We start from the raw sequence: 15,684 nt of genomic DNA, 5'->3' as shown, positions 1-15,684 counted from the left end.
ATTGCAGAGCTTCTGCACAGCAAAAGAAACAGTCATTAGAGTGAACCAACAACCAACAGAATGGGAAAAAATTTTTGCAATCTACCCATCTGACAAAAGGCTAATATCCAGAATCTATAAAGAACTAAAACAGATTTACAAACAAACCCATTCAAAAGTGGGTGAAGGACAGGAACAGATACTTTTCAAAAGAAGACATATGAGGCCAACAAACATATGAAAAAATGCTCATCATCACTGGTCATTAGATAAATGCAAATCATAACCACATTGAGATGCCATCGCATACCAGTTAGAATGGTGATCATTAAAAAATCTGGAGACAACAGAGGCCGGAGAGGATGTGGAGAAATAGGAACACTTTTACACTGTTGGTGGGAGTGTAAATTCGTTCAACCATTGTGGAAGAAAGTGTGGCAATTCCTCAAGGATCTAGAAATGGAAATTCCATTTGACCCAGCAATCCCATTATTGTGTATATAGCCAAAGGATTATAAATCATTCTATTTTAAAGTCACATGCACATGTATGTTCATTGCGGCATTGTTTACAATAGCAAAGACCTGGAACCAACCCAAATGCCCATCAATGACAGACTGGACCGTGAAAATGTGGCACATATACACCATGGAATACTATGCAGCCATAAAAAACGATGAGTTCGTGTCCTTCATAGGGACATGGATGAATCTGGAAACCATCATTCTCAACAAACCGACATAAGAACAGATAATCAAACACCACATGTTCTCACTCATAGGCGGGTGTTGAAGAATGAGAACACATGGACACAGGGAGGGAAGCATCACACACCGGGGTCTGTTGGGGGGAAATAGGGGAGGGACAGTGTGGGGTAGAGAGGTTGGGGAGGGATAACATGGGGAGAAATGCCAGATATAGGTGACAGGGGGATGGAGGCACCAAACCACATTGCCATGTATGTACCTATGCGACAATTCTGCATGATCTGCACATGTACCCCAGAATCGAAAGTTATATATATATAAATATTTGCAGGAAAAAAAATTCTCATCCATGCAAGGACATCAGCCCTAAACAAACATGATTTAAGACTTAGAGTTGAACACCTGCCATACCTTTTTTCCAAACTCTCTTGCTTTAATCTTGAGTTTATTGACTTGAGATTCTGCCACCTCTGCCCTTTCCTTCACTTCATTCAACTCATGTTGCTGCTTCTTGTACTTGGATAGATATTGATTGGCTTGTGCTTCCTATAAAAATAATAAAGAAATCTCAATGCCTATCTAGTCAGTTTTTTTTTTTTTTTCTGTTCTGACATGAGAAAGTTGAATAATGTGAAAAGAATCTAAACTTCTCAGTATGGAATGAGATATCTTTTTTTGGTATGATATATTGGGATTCAGACTTTCTAGCAGATATAAGATCCATTTTTTTATAACTTTTGTTCCCTGGAAATTCAGAACTTAGTTGGCACTTTCCATCAACTGGATACAGCAGAGCTCTCACAGAAGGAAAATGTGCTGGAATAACCACAGTTGTTTGTTTTGTCATCAGTTTAACATCCTATTCTGCCTCTGAGTAGAGAGGGCTTGTCTTTAAAATTATATGGGTCAACAGGTAATTATTGATTGGACCTTGGGCTAGAACAAGTAGTGTTTTAGGCCAAATCACTGAAATAATTAAAATGACTCGAGTTAAAACTAGGGATAGATCAACATATATGGCACTTATCAATTCCCTGTAGTTATGGATACTGATCCAGGAATGGCAAGTACATTTCAATTTATGGGTTTTGTCCACAACCATATCCAGGATCATCAAGAACAAATACTGTGAACCATGTTTATGTTTACCCAAGGTTTTGTGGTGAGGGAGGCCCCAGGGTGGACTACCTTGCCAAAAACTGCCTTCCCTACAAGACACCCTGCTTTTATATGGCTTATTTCTTGCAGTGTACCTGTTTGGGTGAAACCACAAAGGTAAAGGAGAAAGCTCTGGCTTCCTGGAGGGAAAAGCCATACACATTATTGCCACAGGTGAGAATTCTAACTTAAGGAAAAAAACGAGAATGAGCAGACTCTAAGCTGAGCTGGCCCTCTGACAAGCTGCTTGCTTAGCTCAGGGCCACAGACCTCCCTTAATCAAAACAACGCTGGGAAATCCATGACGCTCCAACTTCCCCAGGCACTCACCGCCACCTCGACTTGCTGCTTGTAATTTTGTACTTTCAGCTGAAGTGTATCCATCTGAATTTGCATCCTGCTCAGATTCTTCTTGTCTTCCTCTGCCTGCAATGCATAAGGCATGTATGGGAAGGTGATTCAGAAGATCCAGCTGTCTACATTGGGATAGCCTCATGTGAGGAAATAAGGGTTAGGGAACTTTATTAAACTTCATCTCAGAGTTGTGATTTTAAAAATGGGTTTAACTCACCCAAGTTCCAAGAAATTAATAAGTAGAACTGTCAGCACTAAGAGTCATTTGTCCTGATCCACCAACCTTTGTTGAAATAGGAGTTAAAACCGTTAGGCTCTGTTTTGGTCTTCAGTCTTTCCAGCTCAACTAAGCTACATCTGCCTGAAGCTATATCTGCATACTTAAAATGAGTAATTAATTATCTACTGCTATATTGTACTTTAAGGTGGTGGGGGAGCGTATTCCAGATGATGAGAACAGCTATAGCTTTAGCTATAGCTAAATAAAAAACTATATATTTAGCAGGAATGAACTGCATTATTATAAAAGCCACATATTCAAAACTGAAAAACAATTCAAAACAACTATTCCTTTAAACTTCCTAATTGACTCTTGGCTTTGTGTAATGGAACAATTCTGATGCAGGCATCAGCAGAGACAGCAAAGAACATTCCACAAACTGTGGGAAGCTTGGTGTGCCCATTCCTACTGCCTCAATTACAATCCAGCCTTGGGCGGGAGAAAGGAAGTCTGGTGGCTTACTGTTTCTCAGCTGTGCCCCACAGAGCCTTTGGTATTGCAAGGAGAAAGGAGGATGGATGCAGGCAGGTACATAGGGCTCTGCCTGCACCCTCTTTGCTCACGCCCCTTTAACTAGAGTATTACCATGTTAGCACTATTGAACTTTTCAAAGGAAGAAAATATCTCAGTTTGCTCAGGGTTGAGAAGCTGATTCAATCAAGAAAGATCTACTTCTGCTGCTTAAATTTTTTTCTGGCTCCCTTTGACCTATTCCATCAGATATCAACTTTTTTGGCACGTTCGTGTTCCCCCTATTTACCTTTCATTCCCCGAGCACCACGAACCCACTCCAACCAGGTCACATTCCCCTGCTTCCCCCGAGCTCCTGCTTATTCTGTCCTCCTTAGGTTTAGCCAAGCTGTTCTCATCATCTGGAATGCACCCCCCACCACCTTAAAGTACCATATGAAAGTAGATATTAGTAATTACTAGTTTTAAGCATTGGGAGGCAGAGATGAATATATATAAAAGAACCTAGTTGGGGAACTGAGACAAGTCTGGTTCAAATAAAACCCCTTCTTTGTTTTTATCTGCCTATCCCTCAACTTGTTAGGTTTATAAAATTCAAAGATTCATAGCAGTATTTGCTTACAGTAAATTCTAAAATCAATACAGGTTTAATTGCCAATAATCAGTTTACTGAGAGGAGAGTAAATTGGTAGCAAAGGAGGCCACAGAGAAGAAAACTGAAAAACGCTAGAAGTGTTTGCTGACGTTACTGACCTTCGTCCCACTTGGGAAGGCAAGACCATTGATGTTAGACCTAGGTTCCCATCTCAGCTCTGGGGCATTGAGTAACTGAGGTCATGGCTATGCACTTCCTAGATTTCCCTCTAAGAAAACAACCTGCCATTCAGCTGTGAGAAGTGCAGTTACCTGATAACCTCCAACTGCAGTGCCTTTGGGACCTGCCACAGCATTAGCACTGAGGCCACACACTTCCCAGGCAACCCCCAGGCAATAGCTGGTCATAGTGGAGTCACCAGAGTCTGGCCATTTCTGTCCAACATGGGAGTCCTTTCTGGGCAATCTTTGTGCTGGAGACTTGCCCAGAGCTGCGCTACAGTCTGAGGCTCTTCCCATCTCCTCTTCCTCCCTCAGCCTGGCCTTTTACCTCTCTGCCCCATCCCGCTTGCTTGCATCTTCATCTTTCATAGATGTCACTTCTAATAGATCTCTTGTACATCTCACTCTATCCTGGCATTTGGTTCCGAGAGAACACGCTCAACACAACAAGTTAACCAAATTGTATTTCCTTGTCCCTAAAAATGATACTGTATTCTTGACTAGATGTGTAAAGATTAAATGTTATCTACACAGATTTCTGGATGAAGGAGGCAGTTGATGGCAGAACCGAGCAGGTGGGTGGAGAGTGAGGGGCAGAGGAACTATCTTGACGTTCTATGGTAATTGCAAGTACTTAATCTTATGTTCTGCTTTGTAGCACATTTTTCTAGGGGCTACAGAGAGGAAAATAGGTTTCCAAATGCTAGGGGGATACAAAAGAGAGGGTAAATGCTGCGTGTGGATCAGCCATAGAACTGCCATGGAGTGGGGTCACACTTGATTCCTTTCCAGCAGTAGAATCTTCCCAGAGGACTTTTCCTAAGAAAATCTTAGTTGTGTCCCTTTCAAAATGACATTTTTAATTGCACCTAGGAATGGGCTTTCATAAAACACCCTGTCTCCTTGTCCTGGTGGTTATTTTGATGATTGAATTGACTCAGCATTAACCTTGAACATTTCAAAACCAAGTAACAGGAAATATGGAGTGTCCTCTAATGTCTCTTTAAACTTAGAGGGTTTAGCCTAATAGATATTAGCTGATTTGGTGGCAGAAAAGAGGCCTATCTAAGCACTGTGCAAACACTTGGAAGAAATTAATAAATGTACCTCATACTAGTACATGAGAAATGCTATGATTATTACAATGAAGAAACAAAAGTAAGACACGATAGAACAAGGATGCATTCCATGGGACAATGAAAACCAAAAAAATATAACCTTGATTTTTTTTGTTCTATAATGAAGTTGTTTAAAGAATAAAACAATATTAATAATCGATGGGAAAAAAGAAGAAAAAGCCAGACATGAAAGCAGTATTTCACTCCATCAACATGGGTGGCCTCTCCACCCTCCTCAAAAGAAAAGTAGAATTGCAATCCTTTATGTTCCCAAGGTGTTTACTTACTTAGCCACACATACCATGGGCCCACTCCCCACTGGCTTTGATATACGTAGCATGGGCTAAAGAAGTGTCAGACTAACTCATCTTACAAAAGGAGCCACTTTGTAATAAAAGAGCTGTGCGAGTAGCTCATTTCATCTTAATTAGCCCAAGATGATGCTTCTGAAGTGTCGTGCCTTCTTATCTATCCTTTCTGCTGCAAGGGAAGAAGACTTTGACATCTTTAACAACCCAGCCTCAGGAACCAGAATCAAGACTGGCAGATCTTTCATTGGTATTGTCAAAGAAGCTGTAAAAATGGGTGCCTAAAATGAATTTGCCTCTGTATTGGAATAAGCTATCATGTGCGGTGTGAGAGGGCTGGAAAGTGACTTCTAGCATCTGTGTTCAACAATGGAAATCAGGCATCTACTGTGTGACAGGCAGATGCCAGACCCTAGCGGGGAGAACAATGCATGTCCCTGCCATCAGAGAACCTATGTTGACTGAATTAGAAAGAAAAGGGAAGCAATGGTTGAAAGTGAAAATGCAGATGATATTTTTACTTTAGAAATGCATTAGTTACTTATAAGAAGTCTGCCCCCCTCTTTTCAATTATCTGCTTGAGACCAGTGGTAGTCAACAGGTTAGACTAAGAAAACTTCAGAGGTCTCTCTGTGGTATTTTGTTTCCACCTGGCACCAGCAACAGTGTCCTCAGTGGCCTTGAGTGTTTGTGCAACCAGAAAATAGGAGTAGAAATGCCCCCCACTCCAATTTAGTCAGCATCCCATGTAACCTGCCAGCTGGGTAGCCACCCCAGGCCTCTGCCATTAACTTCATTTACACATTGTTCTCACTCAGCCACTCACAGGAAGGCTTCTTTATGAAAGCACTGCAAACACTATGTGTGAAAAAATACAGATGGTATAAATAGCTTTTCACTTCTAATTGCAACTTGCCGCTCACATTTTATTTCCTGAGAGCTCTGAAAAGAGACCGATCCAAACCACTAATAGCACAGGAGCTCTGGGAGGGTGAGTCAGTGTCTACTGCTGAGCAAGAACAAAGATGAAGAGAGAACGGTAGGAGTCCCAGAAGGCCATTTCAGGCTTGAAGGAGTACGTTTCTGCAGGGTAGCGCCCAGCCAGACAAACGGGAGGGTTTCCCGGAGTACCTGATAGGTCAGCTCTTTAATGCATCGCTCTAGTCTGCGGGCTCCCCTCTGGGCCTCTGCACTGCGACGGATTTCACCCTCCAGTTCACCTTCCAGTTCATGAACCTGCAACCAAAATGTGACCTCAGACCACACGCTGCCAGCAAGGCTGGTATTCTATTTGCCAGTTGGCACCATCATTTGAAAGACAGCAAAGTAGTCAAGGGAACATGTTTACACTCTGTTTCTGGTAGTGCTCAAACAGGGCAATATCTCTGGGAAAACTCTCAACAAAAGTGAGATCGTTTATGCGTTCATAAAAAAACTGCTTAGACTCTGAAATATGTGAAAGGCTCATTCACATAGACATGAGAAGCTTCTTGAATTACAAAATCACACCCAAAGTGTATGTATGAATGTATATGTAAGTATAGAGGGTAAGCAATGTGCAGTCCACTTGAGGATTAGGTCAACGTACCACCTAATCTTAAGCTGCTTTCCCTACGTTCAGCTCTGACTCTCAAAAAAAAAAAAAAAGAGAAAAAAGAAAAAAACTCCACCAATTAAACTGTGGCACACTGCTTCTTTAAGGTCTGTGCATTTTAAAAGAAATAAGGCAATTTTGATTGGTAAAAGAATATCAGCAATTAAAAATTATACCTAATTCAAAAAAAAAAAAAGAAATCAGATTCTGAGTTTATCTCACAGACATGTCACCCATAGCCCTGCAGTCCTGCTTTGTGGGAAAGCTGTCATACAGATGAACTGCCTGCAGCCTTATATAGTCACACAAACGAGCTTAACGTAACATTCATTCAACGCAGGTGCCTACTACATACCACACCCCAGTGCTAGGAATACAGCAGTGAACAAAACAGACAAAAATCTCTTCCCTGAATTAGCATACATTCTAATGAGGGGAAGCAGACAGACAAAACAAAGTAAAATGTAGGCCATGTTTGTTGGGGATAAGTGCCACAGAGAGAAATAATGCAGGGGAACAGGTAGGGAGCTGATGTTGGCTGCTCCTGTGCCTGGGGAGCTTTTTTCCTGCTTTCTCCTTGACTCCAATGCCACCTTCTGCAAAAGGCCTTCCTGAGGACAGGAAGGCCAGTGCCCTGAGGCACCCATGTGCCTAGCACGTCTGACCTCAACTCTTACTCCCCACTGCAGCCATTCTTCCCTCCTGTACCTCCCCAGAGACGTGCAACATGAAGAGACGGGAGCAAGTATGCGACTTCCCTGTGGATGAAGCCCATTTAAAGCAGTCTTCCGGCACCTGTCATATAGCAACTTGACACAGTTCTGTCTGTCGGGATGTGAGCTAATACAGGCCCCTCTACTTTTAAGCACTTGTTAAGAATTTTGGGGAATTTAAAAAAGTGATTAAAACGCCTTGGGGAAAAAAAAACTGCTTTACTAAAGCAAATCCCACACATCATGTAATTCCACCTGTAAATACTATTTGATATCATTCAAACAGGTTATGATGGTACTATGGTTGCATCTTTAAGAATATTAGGCTGAGAGCGATGGCTCACACCTGTAATCCCAGCACTTTGGAGGCTGAGGTAGGCAGATCACTTGAGGTTGGGAGTTTGAGACCAGCCTGACCAACATGGAGAAACCCCATCTCTACTAAAAATATAAAATTAGCCAGGCGTGGTGGTGCATGCCTGTAATCCCAGCTACTCGGAAGGCTGAGGGAGGAGAATTGCTTGAACCCAGGAGGCAGAGGTTGTGGTGAGCCAAGATCGTGCCACTGCACCCAAGCCTGGACAAAGAGCAAAACTCCATCTCAAAAAAATATATATTAACCATAATTCCTTAGAATTATCTGATATTAAGTAGCTCATCGCTGGTTGTTGCTACTGAGTTATCACTGGTTCTAGTTTTTAATAGTGAATAAACAGCAATCGAAAATAAAATCCTGCAATCTTAAAATTGAGTTGAAAAAACCATGTTCATGTATTTTTTAGGGGAATAATGCATACTTTTTAAAATTTTATGCCTATATGCCTTTTCTCGCTAAAATCTTGGTTCTTATATATGTCATTGGATAAACCATAGTTTTACTGCTAATGGCAATTAAATGTTGGTATTTTGAAGTTATAAATGCATGCTTTTTGTCATTCTTTTGTAATTTTGTCCTTACATTGAGGGATATAAGAACAAAACACTATGTTTAAAAGTCATTGAGAATAATTCTTACATGTGTATGTTTAGTGCCCCCAACTTTATATATAGTTAACTTCATTTGCTTCCACTGGTGTTAAAATTTTAGAACTGCTGAGTTTTTTTTAAACTTTTTAAATAAAAAATATGCAAATGATTTATATGATTTTCCAATCAAAACAACAAGGTACATTAGGAAGGTCCAATTGTCATCTATGTGTTATCCTCTTATATAGCTATTTTTATTTTGTAATTTATCCTGTTACCATTTCATTTTGAAAATATAAGCAAATGTGTACACCTTCATATTCCCCTGCTTTCTTGAAAAAAAGGGTATACACTTTCTACACTGCCCTCGCTTTTTAATCAGTATGACTATATGGTGGTACCCGGAATGGACGTTGGTATCCCATTGAATGGATATACCATAAATGTGCAAGGTGATACTTTGTTTTTCAGAGGCTCTTTTGAACAATCGAATCCTAGTTGAATATTCTTTCCATTCTCGTAGCATTTATCATATGCCCTGTATGTAGTCATTAAAATTGATTCAATAATTTTACAAATCTTATTTTCAAGATAAGTTAGTACTTGTTTTTAAGCTCCCTGAAGGCAGACACTACCTCCTTTCTGTCAGTCCTTACTGTATCTTCTCTGAGTCTTTCTTGGTCATTGATGTAGTTGTTTTCCCTCTCCTTTATCTGGCTGTCAGAAAACGGGCATTCTCTGCAGAAAAAATAACAGGAGCTAAGGCAGAGAAGCAAGACTGTCAGGGGTGTGTTTGGAAACAGCAGGTAGCCCTGGAGTGAGAGCCTGGCTCTGGTGAGGTGAGCAGGAAGGGCTGTATTGTCACTTAGCAAGAGGGAAAGCAGATTTCATCTAGTCCAAGGGAAGTCCTATGTGCTTACCCAAAGTCAAGCAAAGAATAAATGCATATATTGAGATCTAACACTCTTAAACGTCTGAAAGTGCTGAAGCAAAAGTGATAAAGGGTATATGTCTTGGGGGGTGAATATGGTGTCACATTCCAGGGCAAAGAGCCCTTGAATTGGGGGCTGTCAAGCTCTCATGATTACCCAAAATCTTACCCTGGATTCTAGTTTCTGAATTTGCTTTCTACTCCCCATCAGGGCCGTCTGTTCGGCTTCCGCCAGCCTTTTTTTTAAGTCTGTAATTGTCTGCTCCATATTTTCTCTCATCCTTTCCAAGTAGGCAATGGTGTCTTGCTTCTTCTTCAGTTCTTCCGACAAGTTTGCTGCCTAGGAGGGTATAAAAGGGACTGAGCTAGTTCAGCAATCAATTGATCTTAACACTTTTACCCATGATCTTCAGTTCCTGGTCTTACTGGCTGCCACGCCTTGCCTCTGTATATGTGATCTTTTCCCACGATAATCTCCCTAACCGCTACCACCCTTGACCCCTTTGTTAACAATAAGGCAATAGAGACAGCAGTAGCTACAGGAGAGAACAGGGTAAGGAGTGGTAGAAACAGACCAAAGATGAAGAACCATATGAACATTATCACACAACAGCTGTAATAAAAGAGACAACCAACTGAAACAATGGCTTTTAATTGAATGAAGCACTGGGACGATTTATTATTTAATAAAGTACTGGCATCACGTTAACGCACCAGCAAAGGTATGGAGAAAGTGCCTACAAAAATCCTTCACATCTCACTTCTGTAATTCTGTGATTCACTGCACAAACAAGTTTGGCTCCAGGAATTTGGCAGTAACAGATGCTGTCACTGCCAATAATATGGCATGAAAAAGGTTAATTGTGAAGCCTACTCTTGGCTTTGGCTATGTGTACGAGGGCTTGGTGTCTCGATGCAATCATTAAGAAGTGTTTTGAGAATCTCTAGGTGCATTTAATGTAAGAGCATGGCTCTCACAGACAAAGCTTTTCTGTCTATCAGGTTACCAACCATCTGCAGAATTTAAGTGTGAGACTTCTACGCAGATGGTGAGGGCAAAGAAAGCATTACATTCTGTGATGTGGGGTTGGGTCTTAGAGCTACACTGTGGGAGGTTTGCAGGGTAGGGGTAAGAGATGAGTTCACTTTTCAACACTGTCAAGAAAATGTTATCCAGGCAAGATTAAGCGGACAGCGTCTTCACAATGTATGATTGCATAAATTTATCAAACAGGAGCAGAAGCTCTTTTTATTCCTTTCTACCTGTGTGGATTTTCATAAATGTCACACATATTGTTTTCTCCCTTGGCCATCAAACATCTTCAAGCATTTATATACCTCATTTTCATCAGAGATCAGAATATCTGCCTTGATACAAAATGGCTGAGTGATAGGCATGACTGTCATTCTTAGAGGGGGCCGGATTCTACAATGATTAGGTGGTTGGGATTTGGTGCAATGGTTTGTTTAGTTCCCCAAGTGCTGAATAACTTGAGCAAATGTAGACACAAGCTCTTCACCTCCTTTGAATTTTAAAATGACTAATGTAAAATGTAAGCAAATGTCCTGTCTCCCAGTTTAGTGGGGTGATCTGCTTCCCTTCATGTGGCAGGATCAGGGCTGTTGCTTGTGGTTGTGCATTTGATGGGCTGAACAAAAGCCCTTGATGGAGAAGGGGTGAGCAGAGACAGAAACCAAACCTGAGCCCCACCCTCCAAGCTCTGGGACCTTCAAAGCTGTATCCGCCACACACAAACCTCCCCCCTCCACAAATATATTTTGCCCAGTGGTACCTTCTGCTAACCATGCCCTTTGAGAGAAGTGCTGCATCTGCCCACAGGGGGTGCCCAGAGGGTGGCCTTTTTTCAGTCCCCACAAAGGTGCACCAAAGCTGGCAGCCAGCTCTGAGCTCAATGTCATTTAGGAAAATCACTGCCATCAACAACTGGAAAATAAAGAAAGTACAGCAGCCCTGAAACTCTTTTTTACTAACCTGATTTTGCTCTTCAAGCAGTAGTACAGGTTGTAAAAAAATAAGTGAATTAAGCATTCTTTCCAAATCATCATCATAAAACTGTTATAGACCCTAGGAAAAATAGCTATTTGTAAGAAAACACATAAATAATTGTCTCTAGACACTAGATATATTGATTCACAAATGAAAAGTGGCTTAGCCGAAATAAAAGAAGACTCCTGCTTTTATATGGTTTTGCTTATAGCAATTCAGCTGCTCCTTTTCATCACCATAGTACATTGGTGGGGAGGAGCTAATTGGCCTAATTTTTCAAAATGAGAACAGAGACGCAGAGAGGTCAGCTTACCTCCTCTTGGCTGTATGGGGTATCAGTGGAATACCTTTTGGCTGCAGATGTGCACCCGCCCCTTGGCCACTGTGCCAGTGAACTCTGGGAGACAGGATTGAGTAGGCAGTCAATGGACCCACCTCAATGGCTGCCTGCTTGGCCTTCTCTTCTGCATTTTGACACTCCTGCACCATCTCTTCAGTTTCTTTCTGCATCCGGGAAACGTCAGCCTCCAGTTTCTTCTTCTGGCTGAGGAGGCTTGTGTTCTAAAGAAAAACGGCATTCCTATTAGGCAAGTAAAAATCAGCAATGCAAATGCGAGCTGGTCTGTTCAGAGCATGCAATGGGAGTCAGCTCTGACCAGAAGCAAATTTTATTATAGTCAGCCATATTCACTTACACAATGCTTCCAATCCCTAAAGGCTTTTGCCATCAAACTTGAATGGAAGGGATTTCACCCATTACAGGTTCAGGATTAAAGAGGTGGCAGCCTGAATCTGAAGGGAGGAATGGTATCTAGATAACCTACAAGCTCAAAACACGTGTTTGGTTTTCAACGGGTTGAGGAAATGTTTCTCTGCCGTTTGGATGTGGTAGAAACAAGTGTTCTGGAGCAGAAGTTGGGGTAAACTGCAGATATCTGAGGAGGAGAGGTTGGGAATGAAAATCATAACTCCCAGCATGCTGCTCCAGAAACAAACAAAAAAATGCCTCCTCTTTACCTCCTTCCCTTCCTTTCTTCCTTTGCAGAGAGGAGGTGAGGAAAGTGGTTCAGAAGGAGCCCCTTCCTCCAGCCCTTAGGAACCCTCGTTGCAACAGAGGATTCTGTGTTCTACGGTTGGTACTGCCCTAATTCTTTCCTTCCTGAGTTGTGACACTAGAGGCCAAATATCCTTTTGCTGTTATTCAGTCTGTGTTTGAAGCCCAGCTTTTCTGAGAGTGTGAAAACTCACAGTGTATATAAAAAACATAGGCTTTCTATTTTTTATTCCTCCTTTCACTTTATCCATTTCACATTCACTTGCCTCCAGCTAGTGCCTTTCTCTGTAGCAGGATAAAAACTTGGAAATAGAAGGATATTCCAAGCCGGGTATGGTGGCTCATGCCTGTAATCCCAGCACTTTGGGAGGATAAAGCGGGTAAATATCCTGAGCTCAGGAGTTTGAGACCAACCTGGGCAACATGGCAAAGTCCCATCTCTACCAAAACTTTTGCCAAAAATAGCCAGGTGTGGTGGTGCACACCTGTGGTCCCAGTTGCTCGGGACGCCGAGGTGGAAGGATTGCTTGAGCCGAGATTGCACCATTGCACTCCAACCTGAGTGACAAAGGGAGACTCCGTCTCAAAAAAATAAGAAAAACACAAAAATAAAATAAATTATATGACATTCCAGCATCACTGGTCCTATCTACCCCACTTTCTCTATGGCATGATGAATTTTTATTGAGACCGCCATCCTTTGTCCTTACGGAGAGCCAGGACCTGTATACCTCCATGGTTTCCACTGCCATGGCCTGAGAGATGGGGTGAAAATAAGTTGTATTTTCTTGCAGTGTTTTTCGGATGCTTACAGCATAGACCACATAGAAACTATTCTTTGCAGAGGAAGACACAAGTACAAATACTAATTTGTTTGTACATAGAATCATTTAAAATTTGCTAGGGAGACAAGGGTTTCAATCTCTGCAAACTGAATTACCATCTAATTTATTTATTTGATTATTTATTTATTTATTTATTTAGGAAAAGGGGAGTTAGGAGGTGTATTGCCGAAAGGGAATCTAGATTGTCACAGCTCAGGTCTGAAAAAGGCACTTATAATCAAAGATAAGTTTAGCCTCATATGTTGGTTCTAGGCTAGAGGTCTGGAAATGCAGGAGGTAGCTAAGAAAGCTCCCTAAAATGTTCAGTGTGTTTTGCTTGGTAATGTTCTAGTAGCAGGAAGGTGCCCCAGCATGGTTTAGGTTGGGGAGAGATCCTTGTGAATAACATAATATCACCTAGACCAGTGCTGGGCAAAGGGTAGTCTTTGTATGAGCAGTAGCACCTGAGAACTTGTTCACTTTCTAGGTCCCACTGCACAGCTTCAGATTTAGTGGATCTGGGGTGAAATCTGAAAATTTACATTTTTATTTTAGGGAGTTTTATATGTACACATCAAGTTTCAGAAACTCTGCCCTAGCCACCAGGTCTCTATTACCTAATTTTCTTCTTCCCCAAATCCTCTCCTCTCTATGCCTGATTTTTCTCTAGCTGACTCTCATCTCTCTCTAAGCTAGTGACATAGCATCATATTGGATCCCAGTGGTGCATTATCATATACAATATGCATGGCAAATGATTTGTTACCAATAGCAATTAAGTACTATAGACCAGCGACCCCCAAGTCTTTTGGTTTCATGGAAGAAAATTTTTCCACAGACTAGGTAGGGGGATTGGGTAGGGGATGGATTCAGGATGAAACTGTACCACCTCAGGTCATCAGGCATCAGATCCTCATAAGGAGCATGCAACCTAGATCCCTCACAGGAGGAGTTCACAGTAGCCTTTGCGCTCCTGTGAGAATCTGGTGCTTCTGCTGATCTGACAGGAGGCAGAGCTCACTCCCTGCAGCTCACCTCCTGCTGTGCAGCCCAGTTCTTAACAGGCCCCAGACCTGTACTGGCCTGTGGCCCAGGGGTTGGGGAGCCCTGCTCTAGACAGTGGATGAGTTACTTTTTAAAAAAGTACGTAATCCATTTTGTAAGAATCCAACTCATTGTATTTAGATAAACTTTCTTGAAGGAGAAAAACAATGTTTGAGTTAGCCTGTTGGGAATTACATATAACCTACAGACTATCTGTTCTATACTACATGGTACCCAGATGGGATTGTGCCATATGCATGGACACAGAAGTCAAACTGTAGGCACAAACTAATTACATCTTTCAGCAGCCACATTTCTGGTTTATACATTCTTTTATCCAGTATTTTTCAGTGGGAAGACAATTGGCATTCTGGAAGGGGCAGTTCCTTGGGATTATCCTTCACCTTGAAGCAGTTTTGGTATCTCTGGACCCTGCTCACTAAATGCCAGTGGTACTTCCCAGTCATTGTGGCAACCAAAATGATCCCACGGATGTTTCTAAATGCCCCAGAGTGTAGCAGTTCTGCCCCTAGGTGCTTTAATCCGTCCTTCACAATAATCACCAGAGTAAAACTTCCTAAAATGCAAATCAGATTAACTTCACTCTTAGCTACTCAAAATTCTCCAGCAGGCCAAGATAAAATTCAAACTCCATCAGTCTCAGGTTCAGGGTCCCTGGTGGCCTGGCCGTACCTGTCTCAGCATGAGTTCTGCTCCTTCTGGCTACCCACCCTATCCTCCAGCATGTGAATTTCCCGTAGAATCCCAAACTGCTTCTCCCCACCCCCATGCCTCTGCCCTTGACTTTTCTCTCTACCTGGCTAGCTTCTTACATGTCCTTCATGACTCAGATGAAACATACTGTGCATCTACCTAATTCTTGGATTGTCAGGGAGGGCTTTCCGTAGGTGTGTGCTTGCTCGATCATTATACTCTTAAAAGTGTACTAGGTGATGGGTAGGAAGGCAGCAAACCACATTGCCATGTGTGTACCTATGCAACAATCTTGCATGTTCTTCACATGTACCCCCAAACCTAAAACACGATAAATATATTTTTAAAAATCCAATCTGAAACTGCAAAAAAAAAAAAAAACGTGCTACAATTGTTTACTTTGATCTTCACTTTTTAAGGACAGTGGAGACATTCTGTATCTATACCATGCATACCTGTCCAGGTTATGGGGGGGCTGCCCTATAAACACTTACCACACAACCCACTTACTATAGATGCTTGTCCTAGTAACTATGGCTTCTTCTGATTCCAGGAGAAGAAGGATCTAAGGATTCTTACTTCATGTCACTTACATAATCTTCCATTAGAAGCCAGAGTCTGGACAGCTTGTCATATGTCAGCTGC

General features: G+C 41.8%; 1 protein-coding gene across 1 annotated transcript in view; it reads right to left on the bottom strand.

The window, feature by feature from the left end:
• Positions 1-1,004: 1,004 nt before the first annotated feature.
• The window catches only part of MYH15 (myosin heavy chain 15), a 141,971-nt gene continuing 127,291 nt past the window's right edge, over positions 1,005-15,684 (bottom strand). Inside the window, exons 37-41 of the mRNA XM_032298920.1 lie at positions 11,839-11,964; positions 9,565-9,735; positions 6,323-6,427; positions 2,175-2,270; positions 1,005-1,232 (exon numbers count right to left, since the gene is read on the bottom strand). Of these exons, the coding sequence (XP_032154811.1) occupies positions 1,068-1,232; positions 2,175-2,270; positions 6,323-6,427; positions 9,565-9,735; positions 11,839-11,964 (663 nt within the window). The 3' untranslated portion in view covers positions 1,005-1,067. The remainder of the gene's footprint in view (positions 1,233-2,174; positions 2,271-6,322; positions 6,428-9,564; positions 9,736-11,838; positions 11,965-15,684) is intronic.

Source organism: Sapajus apella, unplaced genomic scaffold, assembly GCF_009761245.1.
Source record: "Sapajus apella isolate SASKATOON/1434 unplaced genomic scaffold, GSC_monkey_1.0 scaffold40, whole genome shotgun sequence".
Taxonomy (NCBI): domain Eukaryota; kingdom Metazoa; phylum Chordata; class Mammalia; order Primates; family Cebidae; genus Sapajus; species Sapajus apella.
The sequence above is the reverse complement of the archived record's forward strand: the minus strand, read 5'-3'. Positions and strand labels throughout refer to the sequence as shown.